The sequence below is a fragment of the Drosophila santomea genome, chromosome 3R (genome assembly GCF_016746245.2).
Source record: "Drosophila santomea strain STO CAGO 1482 chromosome 3R, Prin_Dsan_1.1, whole genome shotgun sequence".
NCBI lineage: Eukaryota > Metazoa > Arthropoda > Insecta > Diptera > Drosophilidae > Drosophila > Drosophila santomea.
This window is the reverse complement of record NC_053019.2, coordinates 26,511,674-26,532,650: the sequence shown is the minus strand read 5'-3', so window position 1 is coordinate 26,532,650 and position 20,977 is coordinate 26,511,674. Positions and strand designations below refer to the sequence as shown.

The 20,977-nt window shown below is 44.6% G+C and overlaps 2 protein-coding genes and 1 long non-coding RNA gene across 4 annotated transcripts; 1 reads left to right on the top strand and 2 right to left on the bottom strand.

Moving 5' to 3' along the window:
* Positions 1–495: 495 nt before the first annotated feature.
* On the bottom strand, positions 496–20,567 carry LOC120451659 (CCR4-NOT transcription complex subunit 6-like). 2 transcript variants are annotated; one of them, XM_039635534.2, is made up of 8 exons: positions 20,044–20,567; positions 19,398–19,429; positions 19,081–19,209; positions 18,829–19,015; positions 18,497–18,672; positions 2,629–2,697; positions 1,996–2,308; positions 496–1,931 (listed from the first exon to the last, which is right to left on the bottom strand). In XM_039635534.2, the coding sequence occupies exons 2-8, from the start codon at positions 19,402–19,404 to the stop codon at positions 1,154–1,156; spliced, it is 1,659 nt and encodes a 552-aa protein (XP_039491468.1). In that variant the 5' UTR covers positions 19,405–19,429; positions 20,044–20,567; the 3' UTR covers positions 496–1,153. The 2 variants fall into 2 exon arrangements, with proteins under 2 accessions (XP_039491468.1, XP_039491469.1); XM_039635535.2 differs by lacking the exons at positions 18,497–18,672; positions 18,829–19,015; positions 19,081–19,209; positions 19,398–19,429; positions 20,044–20,567 and adding an exon at positions 3,242–3,374.
* LOC120451664 lies at positions 11,035–12,097 on the top strand. The gene is made up of 3 exons (XR_005616401.1): positions 11,035–11,272; positions 11,332–11,905; positions 11,982–12,097. It is a non-coding gene; the product is annotated as an uncharacterized LOC120451664 (long non-coding RNA).
* LOC120451658 lies at positions 13,429–18,115 on the bottom strand. Its single transcript, XM_039635533.1, has one exon. It carries the CDS (start codon positions 17,341–17,343, stop codon positions 15,586–15,588), a length of 1,758 nt encoding a protein of 585 aa, XP_039491467.1. The 5' UTR covers positions 17,344–18,115; the 3' UTR covers positions 13,429–15,585.
* Positions 20,568–20,977: the final 410 nt, after the last annotated feature.

Below are 20,977 nucleotides of genomic sequence, written 5' to 3'. Positions count from 1 at the left end.
AGGCGGAAATGAATGAAGCATTTCATTGTAATAATTTCCGCCCCACAATATTTGACCGATTCCCATCCACACAAATCGACCTATCCCAATGCATTCAAATCAAAGTCCGTCGGCCTATTTTTGAAGCTTTATCAACTAGTTAAAGGATCTATTTTTCTTTGCACATCCGGAGCATTAACGCTACAGTTTAGTTGCCTGGCCAAAATAGTTTTTATACACATTAGTTGTATGTTGTATCTCTGTAGTTTTTATAACCCTGACAGACTCAATTTGGAAAACGGTTTGATCAGTTAGATTTGCATAGGTTATTTTTACTTAGATCTTTGTTTTTTTTTTTACTTTTTACACAATGTAATTTACTTTTCACTTAATGCATAATTGGTTTCGGGGAACTTTTTTTACGAACGGCTGCTAGTAATTTTGTTAAATGAAATCGGCTTAGATTTACAATTTGGATGGATGGTGTTTTCAAAAATTTAACTGTTGACATATGCGTATTGTATATAATGGATTTATTCGATAGTGAAAACGTGCAGTTGATAAAATCAAAACGAGAAGCGCGCAAGAGGAGTGCAGCAAGTAAATTATATTCCTTCCTATTACGATTACGATCTTAGTTAATGGGTTGCATCGGTGAGCACACTTTGCGATCCAGCGCACAAAGCGGCGGACCTCCACAACGTCGTCAGCTTATAACTTAGGGTTCTTGAGGGGTTGGTGGTGGTGGTGGTGGTGGTGGGTACAAGAGCTGAGGGACCGGATTAGAAATCAAAGTTTGTCGTATCTAACTTAAACTGAATTTTGATGCGAGCAGATCGCCACGTCAGTTGGGAGCGGGATGTGGAGCGGTAAGCTGCTTATCCGCCGGCGGCGGGGGATTGGCCGCTTTTCTCGCCGCTCCAAGAGCAGCCGTCAGACGATGGCATCCGCTATTGCTGCAGCTCCGACCCCTATATCCGCCCGGGATCATGAGTGCACCGCCTCCACTTCCACTTGCAGCTACACCGCCACTCCCGCTCCCACTCCCACTACCGCTTCCTCCCCCGCTGGCAGCCGACGTGCGCGGGGCCGCCGACGCCGTCGTCGTCGTCATCAGGGTGGTACTGGTTGTGGTGCTGTTGCTGGTGGTGGGTCTGCCGCGTCTATTCTATTGCTACCGGCGATTGATCAGCCCGTTAGGAGGCGCCTGTTGGCTAGCCGTATGCATCAGCTCAAGCTCGACCAGCAGTGGGAAGTGATCGGAGGGTATGTGCGGATGTGGGCATCCAACAACCTTATTCTCGCGCAGCCAGTCATTGGAGACGGGACCCAGCAGGCCCAGCGGCACCATGCCCGTCTTTGTGTAGAAGATGTAGTCGATGATGCCCTTAAAGTCGAACGTATAGTTGGTGTGCGGCATGATGTCCTCGTTGTAGGCGGAGGCTAGCTTGAACGAGTGCGTAAACTCGTTGGTGTCGTTCGAGAGCAGCCGCTGCAGGCAGGACTTGTAGCCCATGTCCTTGAAGTCCAAATGATCCATGGAGACCCGGCCCTTGCCCAGGAACTCAACCACGCCTGAATCGGGCAGCGAGTTGAAGTCACCGCACAGCAGCAGCTGGACAGCATTGGAGTCGTTCTTGTGACCCGGCCGGAAACTGTGGCTCGCCTCGTCGATGATCGTCTTCAGCTCATTGCTGAGCATCATCGTCTGGATGAGCTTGACGTCGCAGAACTCCGGGTCCCAGTGTATGTGCGCCGTGCAGACGAGCAGCGGCTGCGAGATCTGCGTCACCTCAGACATCGGCTCCCATGCATTCTCCTTCACCTTGAGCAGAGCGGCCAGACCGATGTTATCCTTAGGCATCACGCGGTTCAGCATGTTGTCGGAGCCCTCGGCATTGGCCATTGCCAGCTGATTGAACTCGATCAGTGACTCCTTGATCAGCGTAAATCTGTGAAATGAGATCGCTCTATTAGTTAGTTACTCATCTAAAAGGGATTTGCATGTGTACTCACTTGGACGCCCTGAAGAATATCGCACAGCCATCCACGTACTTCCTCTCCAGCTCGGACATTGTCTTTGCTCGCGACTTGGGAGAGAAGATGCCTTCGTAGCCATCGTTCTTGAGCTCCGGCAGGAAAAAGTGATAGAACTGCTCAGTTTCGATCTCCTGCAGACTGATAATGTCAGCTGCATAGTGCCGTATCTCGTCGATTATCGACTTTTTCCGGTACTCCCAGCACAGCGCCCACGTCGGACAGTATCCGTACATTTGCCGCGTCGCGTACTTGTCGCAGAGCACATTATAGCACATGACCGTAAAAATGCCTACGGGTTAGGTAAAAAAGGATTTTATTAATGAAAAGCATAGCATATTATGCATAGTATTAATTCTCAAAGGTAAAATTTGAAAGGCAACTACATACTAATTTTCTGGGGCTATCGCTTTTGTGGAAATTATTTTTTAATTTTAGCAGCATTATTAATTAAAACAATTTATCTAAACTGCTCTCAAGTACTTATTACTGCTAAAAGACTTGTCGATGGAAAAGCGGCTTGTTTAGCTATCTAGGGCAACTGCAATTTGCTGGCTAATAGAAAATTCTTGTCGGCCGATTGACGGCCATTAAGCTTTAGCTTCAACTTACAGGCTGGTCGCGTTTTGTTGGGCTTGGCCAGTGGCAGCCAGGGCCTCTGCGGCGGTGGATTGACGGTAACTGCAAAGATAAAGGCAAAATAAAGAAGCGGATATGCGGTTAGTAAAGTTGGGCGAGTGAAAATGCCAAGTTGCAAGAGATTATGAAACTAGCACCCGCACATAAAAGACCCCACAACAAACACACACACACACACACATACGAGCACTCCGTATCGGCTATCCCACTGACACAGTGCTGAACTGCTGCACTGGCTCCATCCACGTTCTCCCACAATCCACAAGCACTTATCTCCTCCCCGCAGAAATCCCCCATGCCGCCCGTCCACTGGGCGCAGATTGCAAGCGGTGAAAGTGACATGCACAAGCAATCAAATTGCTTCCGCCTTTGGGTTGCCCCAGCGCAAAAGCGGCACCACCAGTCCAAGTCAGGTGGTGGTGATTCGCTTTTTGCATAAACCACCGAGGTGCAGAAGTGATGGCGCCTTAAAGGTACTCGTACTTAGGATCTAGGTACTAAATCAGTGAAACCAAGGTACTAAAGCCATTGTGGCAAAGAACAATGTGTACCACATCCCATCACTGGTGCTGCGGGAACCACTTACTACGAGATGAGGAAGCACTGCTTGCCTGCCGCCCGGGACATGTGCTCCTCCAGCTGAGAGGAGCATGCTGCGGCGTGGCGAAACCGATCTGCGGTGTCTGTGGCAGTTGGGCGTAATAGGAGCGATGTTGGTGCTGCTGCTGCTGTTGCTGCTGGTGGCGCTGGTGATGCGCTTGATGGGGGTGGTGCTGATGGTGCTGTTGGTGCTGGTGGTGCGGGTGGAAAAGCTTGCGAGCCACACCCGCGCCACCGTTTCTCGTATTGGTAGCCGTGACTGGGCCGCTGCTTACAACATGGTGCCGCAGCAAAAGGGAGCCACGACTTGGTAACGAACTGGGTGGCAGTGGGAATGTGGAACCTAATCGCTCCGATGGGCAGCTCCGATGGACTCCTCCTCTCTGGCGCTCTTAAAGCGAAGCGGTAGCTGGGTGGCTTTGGGCGATTTGTTTTGCTTTGTTTCGCAGACTTGTTGATTGTTTTTGCATTTCTTTTTTCCCTCTGGTAATTTTGTGCAAGCGGTGACGCCGACTAAAAACTTTCACTTTTTAATAAATTTTGTGATTTTTTTTTTCATAATTTTGTTACTGTCTGCGCCTTGTTTTGTTTTCGGTTGTGTTGCTATATATTTATTTGTATATTTTTTTTCGGGTTTTTTGTTATTTCTGCTGACAGCCTTTAATGACTACATTAACACAGCCTTGATTGCATTTTAATTGTACAATTCGTGTTTAGGACCCAGGCACTCTGGTTGCTCTTTAATTATGCAAATGGTTATTTAATTGAAACGGCACACAATAAAATTACAGAAGGCGAAAATGAGTCACCGAAATGAGAAAGGGTTGAATAAGCAAACGTAACGTGTGTATTTGAATGATCGTTGTTGTTTGAAGCACAAGTATTAACTAAAATGCTGGAATTACAAAACGCCAAAACAAAAGACTTTGACAGCGAACTCAATGCCAACTCTTGTGAGCAAATAAATAGCATCCTCAAGTGGCACTGCTCCTCATCATCATCATCATCATCACGGGTTAAAGGTGCTTAGGTTACGAAACTTTTACCAGTCGACTTTAAAACACCCACGCACCCACTCGAAACAGCAATGTGACCCAAGTGGGACGAATGGTGAAAAATAATTTCACCGAATTTGTGAGTGATTACCCCATGGACAGGTGTAACAAAAGACAGGCAGACAGGCACATCGGAAACACTTTTCAAAACAAAGCGTTCGACGAAATTTGAAAACAAATTTGTTCAGCCAGCGAAGCGTGCCATAGTTTTTAGCGGCTTGTGGGTAAAGATGGCTAGCTGTTTGTTGGCATACATGTGTATATCGTATCTCGTATATGGTAAAAGGTATATGGGGAAGTTACTGTGGAAAGTCACAACCCAATTTACCTACTACCCACCCAGCGAAATGTGTAAGTTATTAGCATAGCATAGTCTATCATTCACTCATATCAGTTTACAGTGTAATAATTGGAACTAAGATCTACTCTATTGTCTTGTATGCACAAATTGATATATTAACACTAAATTTTCGATTTTATTTGTTATATAATTCAGTTTAGAAGCAAATTCGCTGTTTGCTAAACTTTGTATCAGAGTTCTCATTGCCGAAATAAAAGTGAAAACGAAACCTGTTTCCCCGTACTCGGGTGGTAATTGAAAGATGTTTGTTTGGTGTGCCCTACTTTTTGGCACGTTATTCTGTGGGTTCTCCGCTGTCAGATGTTAATTGACTTGGAGTAAGTAGTATCATGACTTTCAGTTGGGAAAGCACAATTGCATTGGCAATGTTCCCAATCATCGACAGACAAGACGGTGCACAGTCTCCGATCCTTTCCTTAATCCAGCAGCTCGATCGGTCATAAATTTCCAACGTCACACAATCAAGATTATTTACTGCCTAATGGATGCATATCAATTATGTTTACTCTCTCCTGACACGGTTAACTCAAAGTTGCCATTCGATGGTTCAATAGTCGCATCGTAGCCAGCAGCCTGATGTCACGCCATGTCGTGTCGGCCTCCTCCAATTCCTCCACCATCCGGAGGGAGACTCCTCTCACCACCACCCACAACCCACCACCTTTCCCCTGGATCTTCATTTTGGGAGTCCCTCCTCGGGCGCCATTAGAAAGCCCTTTCTATCCAAAAGATTTCATGGTCGCTGCTTACAGCGTTCGAAAACAAAAAGAAACCAAATGAAATACAATAGCGGGCAAGCAGAGAAACAAAAAAAACCAAAAACCGAAAGACAACAAACAAAAGTTCGAAAGGCAAAAACCCAAGTGAGCGTATCGAAAAAGAAAGTGAAATTCAAATTGAAATTTGGTGCGATTAAAAACGCCAAGAGGCCAATATGCAGAGCCTGTTTTGTAAGTGAGTGAGTGGTGTGTGGTGTGGGGTGTGCGGTTTGTGTGTGTGTGTATTGGCCAAGCCAACGATTTCGTATGCACAACACGTTGGTAAATGGGGGCGATGGAAACGGAGGAGGAGGTGGACTCCAACGGTGTACGAGAAGGAGGAGGAGTTGTGGAGAAGTGGAGGCCAGGCCCGAATAGAAAACAAAAGTCAACTCGCCACTTGCCACACTTCTGCGAGCACTGCAATTAGATAACTTGTTTCATTTGCACCAGTTTTTTCTCGCTCGATGCGATCGCAGCAGCAGTTGACTGCCAATGTTCAATGGCGTTCAGCAATCGCAAGTTGCAAGCTGCAAGCTGCAAGTTGCAAAGTTGCTGGCTGCTGATTGCCAGTTTCTGACTGGTATCGGCTGTCAGTCCACTTCACTCGCCTTCGCCATCGATGGTATGCGATGCTTCTCCAAGACAATCTGGCATTAAAATCATAATAATGAAACACAATTTAAGGTGCACTTCAGGCAAGGAACTACAAACGGGGTCACATTTATAGCGTAGCCTGTCTTCATTAGCGCAAAAATAATAAATATGCGCTGGAGAATGAGACGCTACTCAGTAAACCAGTTAGCCAAGAAATCAAAACACTGCAGAGATCCGATACAAAGTGCTGCCTGTTTAGCCTCCATTAGAGCACAAGTCACACGATATATTTTGGGGTGCCACTTGTAATCGCTATTCTGATGGCCCCAGCTGTGAGGGGGTTCAGTTCTGTGCACTTGCATACGAGAATATACTATGTATGTACATATGTGCGTGTGGGAAACCAGTTGGACAGCATTTGCCGCTGCATTTCTGGCCGGGATTTCTCACACACAGCAGATCGTGCCCGAACGTGAGCGCCATATTCAAAAGACTCCAATTGTGCTGCGTCACATGGAAAATCAATTGAAAATGTGCGCGCACAGTGATTATGCACAGGCAAGCGGATGACGAGTGGCAACAGCCGCTTCAGAGGAGCAGAGCACCCCATCTCCACCAGCACAGCCAGCAGTTGCAGCTCCATTCGCAGACAAGACACTGGCGTGGGCTTTCTTTCTCCATGAAGCAACCCAGCCAACACAGCACAAAAAACATCTAGTGATTAGTCAACAAATTCAATTGATTCTGAGCATTGTTGATTCTATGCAGTGCATTTAGGGGAAATTATCTATAATTATCTGTAATTGGAAAGAGCTGTTTTGTTTCCCATAAAACCAAAAGAGCTTTCAGTTTTGAGTTAACATATGTATATTAAGAAGTTAATGCTGCATATGTTATAACTGCGATTTGCAAAGCTCTTACTGATTTATATTTTAATGAACCAAGTTTCGGAATAATAAGACTTTCGCTATGAATGGGGCACACACATATAGCACAAAGTTTTTTCCCAGTGCACGAGGTGGCAGTGGCAGCATCTTCGTAGGAGTCAGCGGAGCTGCCTCACGCGATCCAACGGCCAACAATGCCGCACGCTGCTTGGTTACGTTTATTTTTCTTTCGCTGATCCACTTTTAAATCTTTGCGCGCACTCGCAGTCGAAGTCGCAGTCGCAGCACTCAGATACTTTCTCTCTCCCGCAGTTGGAAAGCGGCGACGAGACAACTGCCTACTGCCTACTGCCTACTGATCACTAAACACTGAACACTGCCTTCTGCCTCCTGCTGGCATTGACACAGCCTGCAATGGGCCATCCACACCAAACCAAACCAATCCAAACCAATCCAATCCCATCGAATCCCAGGCAGCACCAAAGGAAAACAAACACAGCACATTCATAGATCGGCAATAATTAGAAACCTTAACTGTTGGACACTAAGAGCTACCCTGATACAATAATAACTTTCATTATTCAAATAAACCAAATAGCAATTAAAAGCAGCAATAATTTCTATTTTACGACTTTGAACGAAAGGTATCGTTCATAAATAATACCAATAAATAAATCTCTACATGCAATGCATTTATCCTACTCTCTAAATCATGACCAAAAATATCGCCTCATAAACAATTTTTAGAAAATAAATAAGTAATAGTCAGCATCTAAAAATAGCTCAAAACCAAAGCGGTTGAATATCTGGAAAAAACGAAATATATTTGCTCGTAAATTTGGTTTTTATTAATTCCACATTTTTGGTTAAGATTGCCAAGTTTTTAACAGGTGAAATCGTTGTTTCCCAACATTTCACATCATTTCACCACCCGAAGAACTAATAAATTAACCCATTTCAAACTTTTTTCCCCCAGAAGACAGGCAACAAGTGTGATTAAACTAATATATTGGATAAGTAAGTTTCTGTTGGCAAAGCGAAGTGCTAAAACTCGTGAGGTCTTTAATTAAGAATGGCTTCTTAAATACTAAAAATGACTGTGTAGAGAAATCGCAGCAATGATGCATGGTTTTTTTTCAGTTCGCTACTTCTTGGAGGCAACGAGGGGTCTTAAGCAGGAAATACTTGATTTTTTCCCAGTGCAGTTCGGCCCATTCCCATTCCCTGGCCATTAAACTTTCTAACCATTTGCACTTCCTTTTACGCAACAACAACCTTGATAAGCCCAAAAAGCCGGGCCAAAAGCTGAAACAACCGGCAAACGAAAACGAAACCAAAGCGAACTGGAATGAAAACAGGCTGTGAGCTCAGCTCACTTCCGCATTTTAAACAATAATAATAAAGGCGACGCAGACGAAAAACATTTCCGATTTCAGATGCATATTTATACGAAATATGGGCCAATTATGCGAATTACTCCACAAAAAAAACACAACAACACAAAACAAAACAAGAAAGAACGCTATAGTCGAGTTTCCCGACTATTAGATACCCGTTACTCAGCATTTAAATTTAAAAAGTTTTTTGGCAAATCGACAGAAATTTACAAGACCAATACAAAAATGAAAAAATATCAAAACATTTTTCAAAAGTGTGGGCGTAGCAGCTTTTGGCGATTTGTGGGCGTTAGAGTGGGCGTGGCAAAAAGTTTTTTGGCCAATCGATAGAAATTTACAAGAATAATACAAAAATGAAAAAATATCAAAACATTTTTCAAAAGTGTGGGCGTGGCAGTTTTGGGCGGTTTGTGGGCGTTAGAGGGGGCGTTGCAAAAAGTGTTTTGGCAAATCGATAGAAATTTACAAGACCAATACAAAAATGAAAAGATATCAAAACATTTTTCAAATGTGTGGGCGTAGCAGCTTTTGGCGGTTTGTGGGCGTTAGAGTGGGCGTGGCAAAAAGTTTTTTGGCAAATCGATAGAAATTTACAAGACCAATTCAAAAATGAAAAGATATCAAAACATTTTTCAAAAGTGTGGGCGTGGCAGTTTTGGGCGGTTTGTGGGCGTTAGAGTGGGCGTGGCAACATGAATCGACAAACTTGCGCTGCGTCTATGTCTCTGGAGTCTGTATGCTTAATCCTAACTTTCTAGCTTTTGTAGTTCCTGAGATCACAGCGTTCATACGGACGGACAGACAGACGGACAGACGGACAGACGGACAGACGGACAGACGGACATGGTCATATCGACTCGGCTATTGGTCCTGATCAAGAATATATATACTTTATATGGTCGGAAACCCTTCCTTCTGCCTGTTACATACTTTTCAACGAATCTAGTATACCCTTTTACTCTACGAGTAACGGGTATAAAAACAAAACTGGAATAAAAAACCAACGATTCGGCCCAACAAGCAACGAAAATAAAAACGGAAAAAGCTTCGCAATGACAAAGCACAAAATAATATAAAACCCGGACAGAAAAAAAAAAAAAAGTTCACATTTCGTAACCGAAATAACCGTTAACAGTCACAAAGGCGGACAAAGGGGCGGGCACAGGGCGGAGGGGCGTGGCTCGGCAGCGGGCCACAAATGATCAGCCGCTTTGTTAGTGCCCTCGCCACACTATTATAATTTTTGGCACTAATATCATCATCATCATCGCCGCCGCTTCTTCACTCCCAATTGCAGTTATAAATACCGGTTTCGCTACATAAATAAACCATTTCGGTTGTTTGGGCCGTTTTGTCATACTAAACGGAGCGAAAGCCGGGGTATATTGGCCAAAAAGGTTAGCGATATGGGGTAGTACACATCTTATATAAGAGCATATGATAATGGTATGATAAGAAAGATGAACCTAGCTCACAGTTCTTAAGGGATCCTATAGGGTTTTTTGATATTAACTACTACTGACACTTAAACATTTAAACATTTTATTCATTTAGTTTATCTTTTCCGACATTCATAACATTTGTTTATATTTTTTCCTATCTGATCTGATCCTGCCGATCGTTTATCCTGTCTCTTTCTATTCTATCTTAACTACTACATATCCTTACTTAAGTGTTATATTTAATTGTGTTTTAAAGGGGTTCAAGTGTGTTTTACAGGGTACTAGCCCAGTCCACAGCCTATTTTATAGTATATTTTCGCTCCACTTCCTCTTCCCACATTACGATTCGGAATGCTCCACTAAATCGGCAAACGTTGTGGGAATCGATGACGCCGCGATGCGTTTAAAATGCATTACAAAGCACAAAGTTGTCATAAAAATTAAATTAAATAAAAGCCGAAAACGAGAAGACTTACGTATAGTATAGCAAAGCGACCGGAGGGGCCAGGTGATCATCAACCGACTTAAGCCAATTAAACGATTAGGTAACAGTTACAACAATAACAATAACAACAACAGCAACAGCAGCATCGTATGCAGCAACACACACAAAAACAAAAAACATCGTCATTGGCCAGAAAAACGGATGAAAAAAAAGGCAGTGGTAGCAACAATAAAGCTCAGACGAATCGAGTGATAAACCTACATAGAGGGGCAGCAGCATTTGTACAACCAACGGTGGCAAGTGGCAAGCGGAAAAAAGCCAGAAACAGAAAAAAATTAATTCATGTTGTGCCCATTTCGTGAGCGGACACAACAAAAACAAAAACCAAAAAAAAGGTACAAAAGATGAAGAAGAATAAGTCACAACCAGAGACCGAAGATCGGTATACTCTACAAAGTCAACCCTAACAGACCTTAGATTCTTCGTGCTGCTTCCGAAGATAATAACATATTATAAGGGATAGGATCCTAGTTATATCCATTAAGTAGGTATATAGTAATACTTTCATAGAGCACAGTAGGCTACAAAGGCGACAGCTTTAAATGGCAGAACGAGTAAGGAGTTACCACTGGCCCTTTGATTTATGGGCTCCAAGCCACGATGTTGCATCTTCGCTCTTTTTCCCCGGAAGATTACGACACAGGCACAGACACTAGACACCATCCTCCATCCAACAAATGATTTCGTCATCTGGGGCTGCAGCGACGCATTGCGAGATCTAGTCTTATAAATATACATATATATACATATATTATGTAGTAAGTAGTCAATCTGGCTTCTGAAATGGATGAATGGCCAAGTTGGCTGGGCTCAATCGCTGGCTCTCTTCTGGTTCTGAAGACCATCTTCTGCTGCTGGGCCTTCAGTCGCCACTGGTGACCCAATCAAGCTAATGATCATCTTTGGGAGGTGGGGAAAAAAGAGTGACCCAATTAACTGGTGTTAGGTAATACTGGCATACTTTCTGTTCTGTAACATTGGCTTTTCATTCATAGGGATTAATTACTATGAGTTGGTAAGCACATTTAACCTACTTTTTCCATGTCCATATAATGTTTATAAATATTATAATAGGATCCCTCTGCATACAACCGAAAATCGAGAAGAAGTACGTGACTTTTAATGACTAACCACACAGACAATCAAATTTACACATTGCCCAACATGAATGCAACATTTACTCCGTCGAATTATTCAAGAAGTGGAGCCCTTCATCTCGCTTCGAGTGGCTCATGAATAGTGTGGGTATAGTTTGGCTAATGGGCCAGACAAGTGGCAACCGGCAATTGTCAAGTCAAGTCAGTCAAGTAGTCGGCAACACGAGAACGGCTGAAAAGAAAATCAGAAAATCAACAACGTTTGCCGGCAAAAAGCAAGAAAACCACTTTAAGACGACCCAGCGAACGAGCAGACGGCATTAAAAGTGGAGAATAAGTGTAATAATGACATTTGTGTGGCCGTTAGCAGTTGGATTCTTAACTGTTTGACATTTTGCGTAACCTTTTTCGAAGACATTTGGCCTTTATCCCGATTAACCGCGTTCTTTTTTTCCCTTTTTGTGTTCAGAGGAAGTGGAGATAGGAACTTGGGCAACTCCATACCAAGCTGATGATGATGAGGATGAACTACCGGTGTGTGTGTGGTGTGTGTAAGTGGCCCACTGAACTGGCCAAGTTAATTGGAAACTAAAACTTTCAATTTCATGGCGAAATGCTAATTTCTAGCCGAAGAAAATTCAGCAGGAAAAGCGGCTAAACGAATTGACTAGAAAACTTGGAGGAAATGGAGGAAATGTTACTAAAAAAAAAAGTAACAGAAATGGAAAATGGAATGTGTGTACGCTTACTGAAAACTAAGAACATTTAAATAAATAACTTTAAAAGCTTTGACCCATTTTAATTTATATATATGTACATTCCAACAGTTAATAACAATGTATAAACTTTTAATTATATTATTCAAACTAGTGTATTGAGAAACTACATCCGTTCCTAATAAACTAGAATGTACATTTTAGATTTAGTTTTTTAATGGATTGATTACGATTCAAGTGAGCATGTTGATTTCCCAATTGGACCATAAGCTTTTTCTAAACCATCTTTTATGTCCAAAAAAATTGTCATTTCGAAACCGCAGCGAATAGAACGACAAATTAGAAATACCCGCAGCTGGGTGAGGAAGGTGAGGAAAAACAATTAAACTTCAGGGGCCAGAAGGAAAAGCGAACAACTAGCATGTTGGAAGAGACGCTAAGAAAGATGGCCCCGCTTCGTTGGCCACCGGCCATATCATCTATGACCAAGAACAACAACAACAGCAACTACAACACGCATTTATTGACGTAGCCAAAACACATTAGCCACCGCTGGCTGGCTGGCTGACTAGCTGGCCGGTGGCTCAGTGGTTCAGTGGTGTGGTGGTGCTAGATGGCGGCTGATGGCGCAAACAGTGTTGCAAATGACCCAATTATCCACTGACCCACTCAACGCTCGTCCGTTGTCCGGGTCCGCAGTGCGAGCCATGGAGCATGGAACTCCAGCTTGGAACTCCAGCTCGGATCTCCAGAGGTTTGCCGGCTATTGCGAAAGAGCAGCCCTGCCTGCCGATGTTGGAAGCTGACCTAACAGGCAGTTAGCCAGCTAGAAGACTGCTGGCTAACTGACTACTAGCTGGCTAGCTGACTAGCTGGTCAGAACTCGAAATGAGGCCCTAAAATGGAGACATTAATTAGCCTAATGACGGGCACAAAATGCCCAGAAATTAATTTGCCAGTTACGGTTATGACAGCGGTTAATCTTTTTGCGAAAGCCGAGCCGGCAAGTCAAAGACAGCCCATCCAACCACAAGCAGATTCACCTGGGTGAAAGGTTCCCACTCAGCGGCACTCGGTAATTGAAATCTGCACAAGCGATGGCCTTCTCCCAGCGATGAGCTTCCTCCTCGAATGTTTGGAAAGTTCATTTTCGAGTGCTGTTTGGTGCAGTGCGTCTGGGAATTCGTTGGATAGACTTCTGTTTGTTTTTCCGGCTCCGAAATGCGGCTCAAACGTGCCTCATTATAGATGATGGAGTTTGATTTTTTGTTTTTCCCCCATTTTTCATTTATCATTTTTCTGATTTTGTTCAACACCTCTTGGTATTTTTTGGGGCTATCAAAACAGCAATCAAGTTCTTTTTGTTTGACATTTTTGTTTACACTTTTTATTGGGTTCTCGTTCGGGCTTAATCAAAATAAATAAGTTGGCCATATTGTGTTGCCTTTTTCATGTGTGTTTGGGTTACAAATGCGGTGTGTATTGATGGATGGACTTTGGGGGAGTTTAGGTTAACTATAGGATTGTTATTTGTGCAAAAACGATGCTTACGAACAAACACAAACTGCCTACACTACAATAATACAATAATACAATAAGAATGCGGGAGCGCGCCGCGCACACAATACAATACGAACTAGTGAAAATATTAATTAAATAAATTAGCTTCGAGTGGTAATTTCTATCTGGGGAATGGTAACACAAACTGTCTGCCGGAACCTGCCAATGGAAAATCTGTGACATTTTCCAGCGCCGAGATGCTGAGACAACTCCGATTGCTACTCCCAGCCAACACGATTCGAGCCAAGTTAATTTCAGCCAAGCCAAACCAAGCCAAACCGAGCCAATCCAAGCCAAGTTGAGCCAAGTTGTGGTGGTGGACTCGAGCAGATCAGAGCGGAGCGGAAAACTTCAAGCAATTTCTGTGCGCGCTTCGCGTTCGTGAGTTTCTTTTAATTAAAAATAAGGCGAAAACTTTTACTCGCCGACTAACTGCAACACTACCTGTGTAAGCAGGTAACTAGGGCTGCTCTCGATTTTCAGATTTAGATTTTATGCTTGGCGATCCCAGTCGGAATTAATTGTGCACCAGATCTTCGTTCGCCTGTTTCCCATTCTCGCAAAACCATTGCAGACAAGTCGAAAATGCGAATCTCAAATCGAAGATATAACGCGATATGGATACATAAACTGAATGGAGCGCCGCAGAGAATGAAACTCTCACTTTAGGCTTATGAATATTAAATTGGAAGGAATGAGTTCTTCTGAACGATGTAGGTTTTAGTTTTAGTTTTAGTTTCTTTATTCGTTGTAGGAAACTGAACAGGGCTTGATGAAAATTTCTACTCCTTATATAATAATAATAAATTGGCTGACCCCTTTGAGTCCCAGCACAGATATAAGCTTTTAGTAGAAACCACTAGAGATCCAATCTGTTGTTGTGTTTGCCCAATATAAATATAACTTACTGGCTATAAAAGTTCACGTTGTAGCGCTTCGATTACGGACTAAGTAAAAACCAAACCAACTAATCAGTTAAAATCAAATAGAACCCAAAAAATATATAAAGATACAAAACTAACATGTAGGAACGTTGCCTAAGCTCTACGATAAAAATTAACACCCATGGACCGACCGCCCTATATCCCTATATATATAAATCCCAGATTTTGGGAAGTACAGATTTTGGGTTGCTTGGTTTTTGTTTCTTTTTGTTTGGGCCCAATGGAATAACGTTAATGCACAAATAACAACAATTGAACAACTAATTGTATGTGTAAGGTAGTAAGATGGAGATATGGGGGTATATAGTTAAAGTATCTCTAGAGTTCACATCGTACATCTACACGATTTCTACAGTTTCTTCTTCTTTTTGCGCCACAAAATCTGCATAAGAGTCGCACCCTTCCCCCGAAACCCCCACCCGCAGCTCCGTCATCTGTGGATCTGTGGTCTTGGCAAAAAGAAAAAGAAAAGAAAAATGTCTTAAAAAATACAGATATACAAAACGCCGCCGCTGCTGCCGCCGCCGCCGCAGTGAAAGTGAAAGTTGAAGTGGAAGTCGGACTGGGATTCGTATGTACATGGTTTCCAGTCCCGGCCTGTCTATATAAGTTTCCATTTAGCCGGGGATCACATCCAACAGCCTGCTTGCCTGCCTGCGCCCATTTGGTCAACTCGTTGGCCTTTTGTTTTTCACTGCGATCACGTCGATGTTGTTGATGTTGATGATGATGATGTGATGATGATCGCCTCACATGTGCGTTATATCCATTTAATGGGTTTTCTTCTTTCGTTGTCGCCTTCGCCTTCGGAGTTGCGCAACTTGGGTTGGGTAGAAATTCAAAAATCCATCGAGTAGATTTACATTTCCCAATTCAAAAGCGCCCACGCATCGCCATCTCGTCTCACGTTTCTCCAAATCGTCGCAAAATGAGCCACTTTCTGGGCTGCGATACCGCGTCTCGTTTCCCATTTTCATGGCTTTGGATTTGATTAGTTTTCCACGGGCATCGTCACGAGATGGTGGAAAACGCTGGCTTCAGCTTACCCACCGTGCCCAATATCAGCCTGGTGGGTGTGGCCCGGCTGTCTGGTCCCAGTTTGGCAGCTGCCACTTGGCTGTCATCGTGGCTGCCACCTCCACTAGGCTGCCTTCCTCCTCCGTGCCACATCAAGCCCAAACTGTTGCCGTTGCCAATGCTGCTGCTATTGTTGTTGCAATCCACGAGAAAATCCAAGGTTGTGGGCGTCGCATCCGTCAGATTCAAATGCTCAAAGTTAAAGACAAGACCCGATCCGCAGTTGTGACTGCCAGCGCTATCCAAGCCGCTGTCGCTGGCTGCACCCGATCCAAATCCCGATCCCGATTCCGATCCAGCGTGATCCACTGCATTGCAGGTCTCGATCAGCTTGCGTGATATCTCGTTGAGACTCTCATCGAGCAGCGTCTCCGCCTGGGCGGAAATCGAGGAGGAGGCGTTGCTCAGCTTCCCGCCTCGCCAGCAATTGCCAAACAGATCGTTAGCAATGTTGATTCCACTCAGGATATCCCCGTAGCCGGAATCATCGCTCAGGCATTGCGAAGGTGTGGTCACTGCGCTCGGATGACTCCGTTGGGATCCGATTACGCCCACCTTTTCCGCCCGGCTACTATCGCCGGTAATGGGAGCGAACTCATCGTTGGCCTCCTCCTGCAAGGCCAATGAGCTGGGCAGGCTTTGGCTGCAAATGGAGCTATCGCAGGAGCTGTCCGAGTGAGTGGATGAGGTGGACGAAGAGGACTCCCGGCTTCCGCCGCCTTGCTCGCTGGATGAGGCATCCGAAAGCGATCGCCGGAGCGGGTAATCCCAAAGCGAACGAAGTGGGTCACATTCTCGGCAGAAGCAAACACCGTGCGTGTGATCATGCTGCAATATTCCAGATGGTAGGTGGTAAGTTCCCCCTGCACTTGCGGTATAACCATCCAGTAGATTGCTAATCTTCGGTTGCATATCCGCCTCAATTTTGAGTATAACCCCATTGCCCGGTTTGCGATCCTTCTTGCGGCGCTTCCGTGGTTTAATGATCCTCGGCAGACAGGTCTCTGCTGGTGAAGTGGCCTGATCCTGGCTAGCAGCATTGTTGGGCGCCTTCTCCTGGCTGCTGAGCACAGGTGGTGCCGAATTTTGATAGCGAAGGGCTCGAGATTTGTCAGCCAACTTGAAGCCAGCCTGACTGCTCATCGGCTGGTAGGCACTCCAGTTATTGGCCACAGGATGATGGTTATGTTGTGGATGATGGTGCTGCAGCTGCTTCGGCTGCTGCTGCTGTTGCTGTTGCTGGAGATGCTGCTTGCCATTCTGCTGCAGCAGCGGCATGCCCTGGGCATGCACAGCTAGCTGGGACATGGTGGCTCCTCCAGGTGGCCAAGTTGGACATGTTTTGAGGGCGGATTTCCTCAGTAATCGCTGTCGCTGGGCTGGCGACAAGTGACTGGAGGCATTCGAGATGAGCGGTATGCCGGCGCACTCATTGATCCGCTGCTGGTTAACCATGCCATAGCCAACCGGCTGAGGTGGTTGGCTAGCCGACTGAACTGCCCAATTGGGCGGTGGTGCAGAAGGTGGACCATGATGCAGTCTATACACAGGAGCTGGGTGCTGGCTACCCGGCCAATGGTGGGTCAACGGATGCTGGTGGTATCGCAGGGATGCGTAGTTGGGCGGCGGTGCTGCTGCTGGTGGTGGTGCTGCTGATTCTGGCGCCCTGTAAACGGCCACATGCGATCTCATACTGTTTTTGTCTTAGTCCCAAACTGAATCCTGTCGGCGGATCGAGTCGTTTGCACATCACTTGGCCGCTTGGTTAGATTGATCGGCTGGAGCGCGAGCCACCTATCAGAGAGGCATATCGGTTGGCCAACAGTCGAGCGATTCCACCGCAACGAAATGAAAAGCGAACGCCAAGAAACTGGGACACGACGCGATCGCAATTACGAAACACACGGCGCATGCGCGACGCTCGCGAACGGGTTTCCACCTGGAGAGAGATTGGGGAGCAGAGTGGAGCTAATGCGTCCGCCTCGTAGCCAAGCGAGCGGCAGACTGAAGTCAGCTGCTAAACGCGATCGACAGCGAAGCCCGGCTAACAGTAAAAGCCGTTAAGTCAAGTCTCTCTCTCTCTCTCTCTCTTTCTAAGTAACTCTCTCTTAGGTTCCACACTTGGTCCACACGAACGGTGAGACGATGAGACGCTCAGCCGCCGGCTCTCTTTTGGGCCAACTTGCATTGGCATCAGAGAGCGGCTCTTGGCTTTTGCATGTCGAGGTCGTGCAATTCTTTTGGCCAACTCTGGCAATTGTTGTAATTGTTGCATTCAATTAGACATTTTTAATTGATGCCCGGGCATTATGTATTTTATTTTGGCATTAATGGGCAGCCGTGAGTTTGAACTTTAATTATGGCTTTGGCAACAGGTTTTATGGACCGTCCTGGTGTGCGAAAAAAGATTAGCTAACTAGCTGCGTTTCTTTATGGACGAAGAAATATATCTTTATGTTGTTACACCACTACTATATGTTTCACTATCGTTTTTGATCTCTATAACCAGGATTTGCCCTACATTTCCTAATAAACATATATGAATATAGCGCGGTTACATAAGATAGTTACATGGAAGGAATATCGCCCACTTGAAACTTCCTTTTTATCAATAAGGCCCAATGAGGTCCAAGTCCAATGAGATAGTTAAAATACCCTTGATCCCGCAGTTTCTTCGAAAACTTTCTCTTTTCGGAAGCCTTTTTTCGCGTGCTTTCCTTTTTACCCCACACATGCACACACGCAGCCACACGCCAGACACACACCTGGTCCGGTCAGGAGCTGCTCACGCACCAGGCGAACACACACAGACACAGGGATTTAGATAGACATAGGGGGGACTCACATGACAAGTTATCCAGCATGTAGGTGAGCAGTTTCTGCGTGCCGTTCGGCTCGTTGTAGATGTTCATGAACTCCTTTTGCAGCGGATTGCCCATGAGGCCGAGTATGAGGAGGTGGAACAGCTTGCCGATCTCGTAAGGCAGTACGCGCAGAAAGTTGTTGTTCAGCAGCAGTTCCCTAAAAGGAGGAAAGACAATTGGAGTGGCTTAGTGAAATGCATGTATCAGTGATCAATAGGGCCTGCGCCCTGGACAGCGAGTTCAAAACATAATGATAGGACTAAGTTAACATTATACAACGTAATTAGTTAGATATGCCATCCCTCAAACTCACCGCAACTGGATGAGCTCGCCGAGCTCTGCGGGCAGACTTCTAAGCTTATTGCTGGACAGGTCCAAGGTTCGGAGGCTGGTCAGCATGCCAACGTCTGCGGGCAATCGCAGCAGCTGGTTGTCGTTCAGGTAGAGGGAGGTTAAATGCTCAAACTCCCAGAGCGACGGGCTGATATTGCGGACGCAGCCTGTAAACAGAAATATGATAGAATTAATATGATATTTCAAAGGATTTAGTGTGAGTGACACCCACCAGTAATCTCGAGGCCACTCCAGTTCGTCTTCTTGCCAGCAGCAATATCCTCCTGCGACAGAAAGATCTGCTGCCTCCGATTGGCGCTGTCGTATTTGTCTTTGTTACGAGACATCTTATAGTGATTGCCTGTTTGGTATATATGGAAGATAGTTATATTAGTACATGCCAGATGTGAGAGCGATCGAGTTAAAATCTGGAATTGTTTCAAGGAAGTTAGGGCTCATGTTAGGAGACAAAACCTCGCTTAGCAACAAAAATGAATGCTTTGAGTTTCAGCTTAAATGTATTTAGGAGTATTGGAATCAAATCATAACCTTTCATAATAACCGCCTGATGATAAGCGTCTCTGCAAAATATTAATAAAGTGGTTTCAATTATTATTTTGTATTAGTAAACAAAGGAGGGCTGAGGTTTAGGTTTGGGTTTGGTTTACATATCATGGATAAGCAGTTTTGGGAAAAACGAATAGCAGAACTAAAACTGCAATGATTACAATTTTATTTCAACATAAGAGGTCGATATCTTTCATAGATATCGCCAAACTAAATGCTTTTAAACGATTTAAAGAAAAATGTTATATTTAATTTGTTATGTTTCATAGGTACAAATTTAATTGATATTAGAATCGGATATGAGTTTTGGAACACAGTGATTCTTTTTATTATTGAAGTTCAAATAGGAAGTTTTTAGAACTGCTATTGGCTTTCGCACAGCTGCGGATAGTAAATTGTAAATCATAAGTAAATGCAAACGAAAATGATTTCGGTAAGCGCGCGCAAAGTGCAAGCACCAACACACACACAGAAGCACACACGGACGAGCAGCACACACACACACACACGCAGAAACACTATACAGTTAGAAAGAAGAATGGCGTGGGCGGGCGAAACAAAAAGAAGGAAAGCCGTATGTCGCACATTGGAAACCGAGGATACCAGGCACCTATGTATGTAGGATTACCTGGATCAGTTCACTTTTCCCAGGAAGTCACCTCAATCGGAAATTCGGGCTCAAATTTACTTGCCGCCTCTGCTCGCTTCACGCGCTCCTTCCGCTCTTTGCCCGCACTTACTCGAGGATTTTGAAAGAAAAGGGAGGCCGCAGCTTGGAATTCTGCAATATTTGATATTCGTACGATACACTGTGAAATTTTACCGAGTTCTAATGTTTTTGGTGCCTTTTTTTGGGTCCTTTATTTTTCTTATTTTATTTTATTTTTTTTTTTGCTGATTTCTGTGCGTGTTTGTCGGGACAGAAGCGACGATTCTGCTATTCGCCCTAAACGTTTTGGGTCGCTCTTTCTTCTGCTGCGCCTTCGCTTTTCATTTATTTATCGCGCGACTCGCTTTCATCGTCGTTTCTTGTTTTTGTATACATGGTGACCACTCGGAGTTGCCACTCGGTTTTATCAGCAGACGGAACCACGGCAAATTTTGGCCAAAATGCGTGCTTATTCGACCAACTGACGTTCGGCCTAGTTTTCTGATAAACTGATAGATGATGTTTGTTTGTGAAAAGAGCTAGACGAATGGGGTTTTAGTCAAAACAAAACAAGCGCACATTACACACATTTGCACACAAAACGCTCACACACACACACAGACGGTCACAGAGGTGCAGGGCTGAAAATAAAAACACGTAGATATTTCGTACTGTTTGCTTTACTAGCCACTTTTTTCGGTCAACGTTTTTTTTTTGACGAGAACTCGACTTTCAACGCGATATATTTGATGTATTTTAGATCTCAGGATGGACGATTTATTTGTGAATTTAGCCTGCTGCTGCTATGTGTAAACTCTCGTTCTTCGCTTTCCTTCGTTTTCCATTTCTCTTTTGTGCGCTGGTTTGGCGTACGCGGAAATGCCCACTCGCTGTTTATCGACTATCGAAAAAA

Bases quoted from the DNA above. Each gene is read 5' to 3' on its own strand.
- LOC120451658 (XM_039635533.1), bottom strand. From the start codon at position 17,343: ATGAGATCGCATGTGGCCGTTTACAGGGCGCCAGAATCAGCAGCACCA.
- LOC120451659 (XM_039635534.2), bottom strand. The intron at 18,673-18,828 runs GTGAGTTTGAGG...TCCTCCTTTTAG, and splicing joins GGCGAGCTCATCCAGTTGCG to GGAACTGCTGCTGAACAACA. The intron at 2,309-2,628 runs GTAAGTTGAAGC...CCTAACCCGTAG, and splicing joins CAACAAAACGCGACCAGCCT to GCATTTTTACGGTCATGTGC.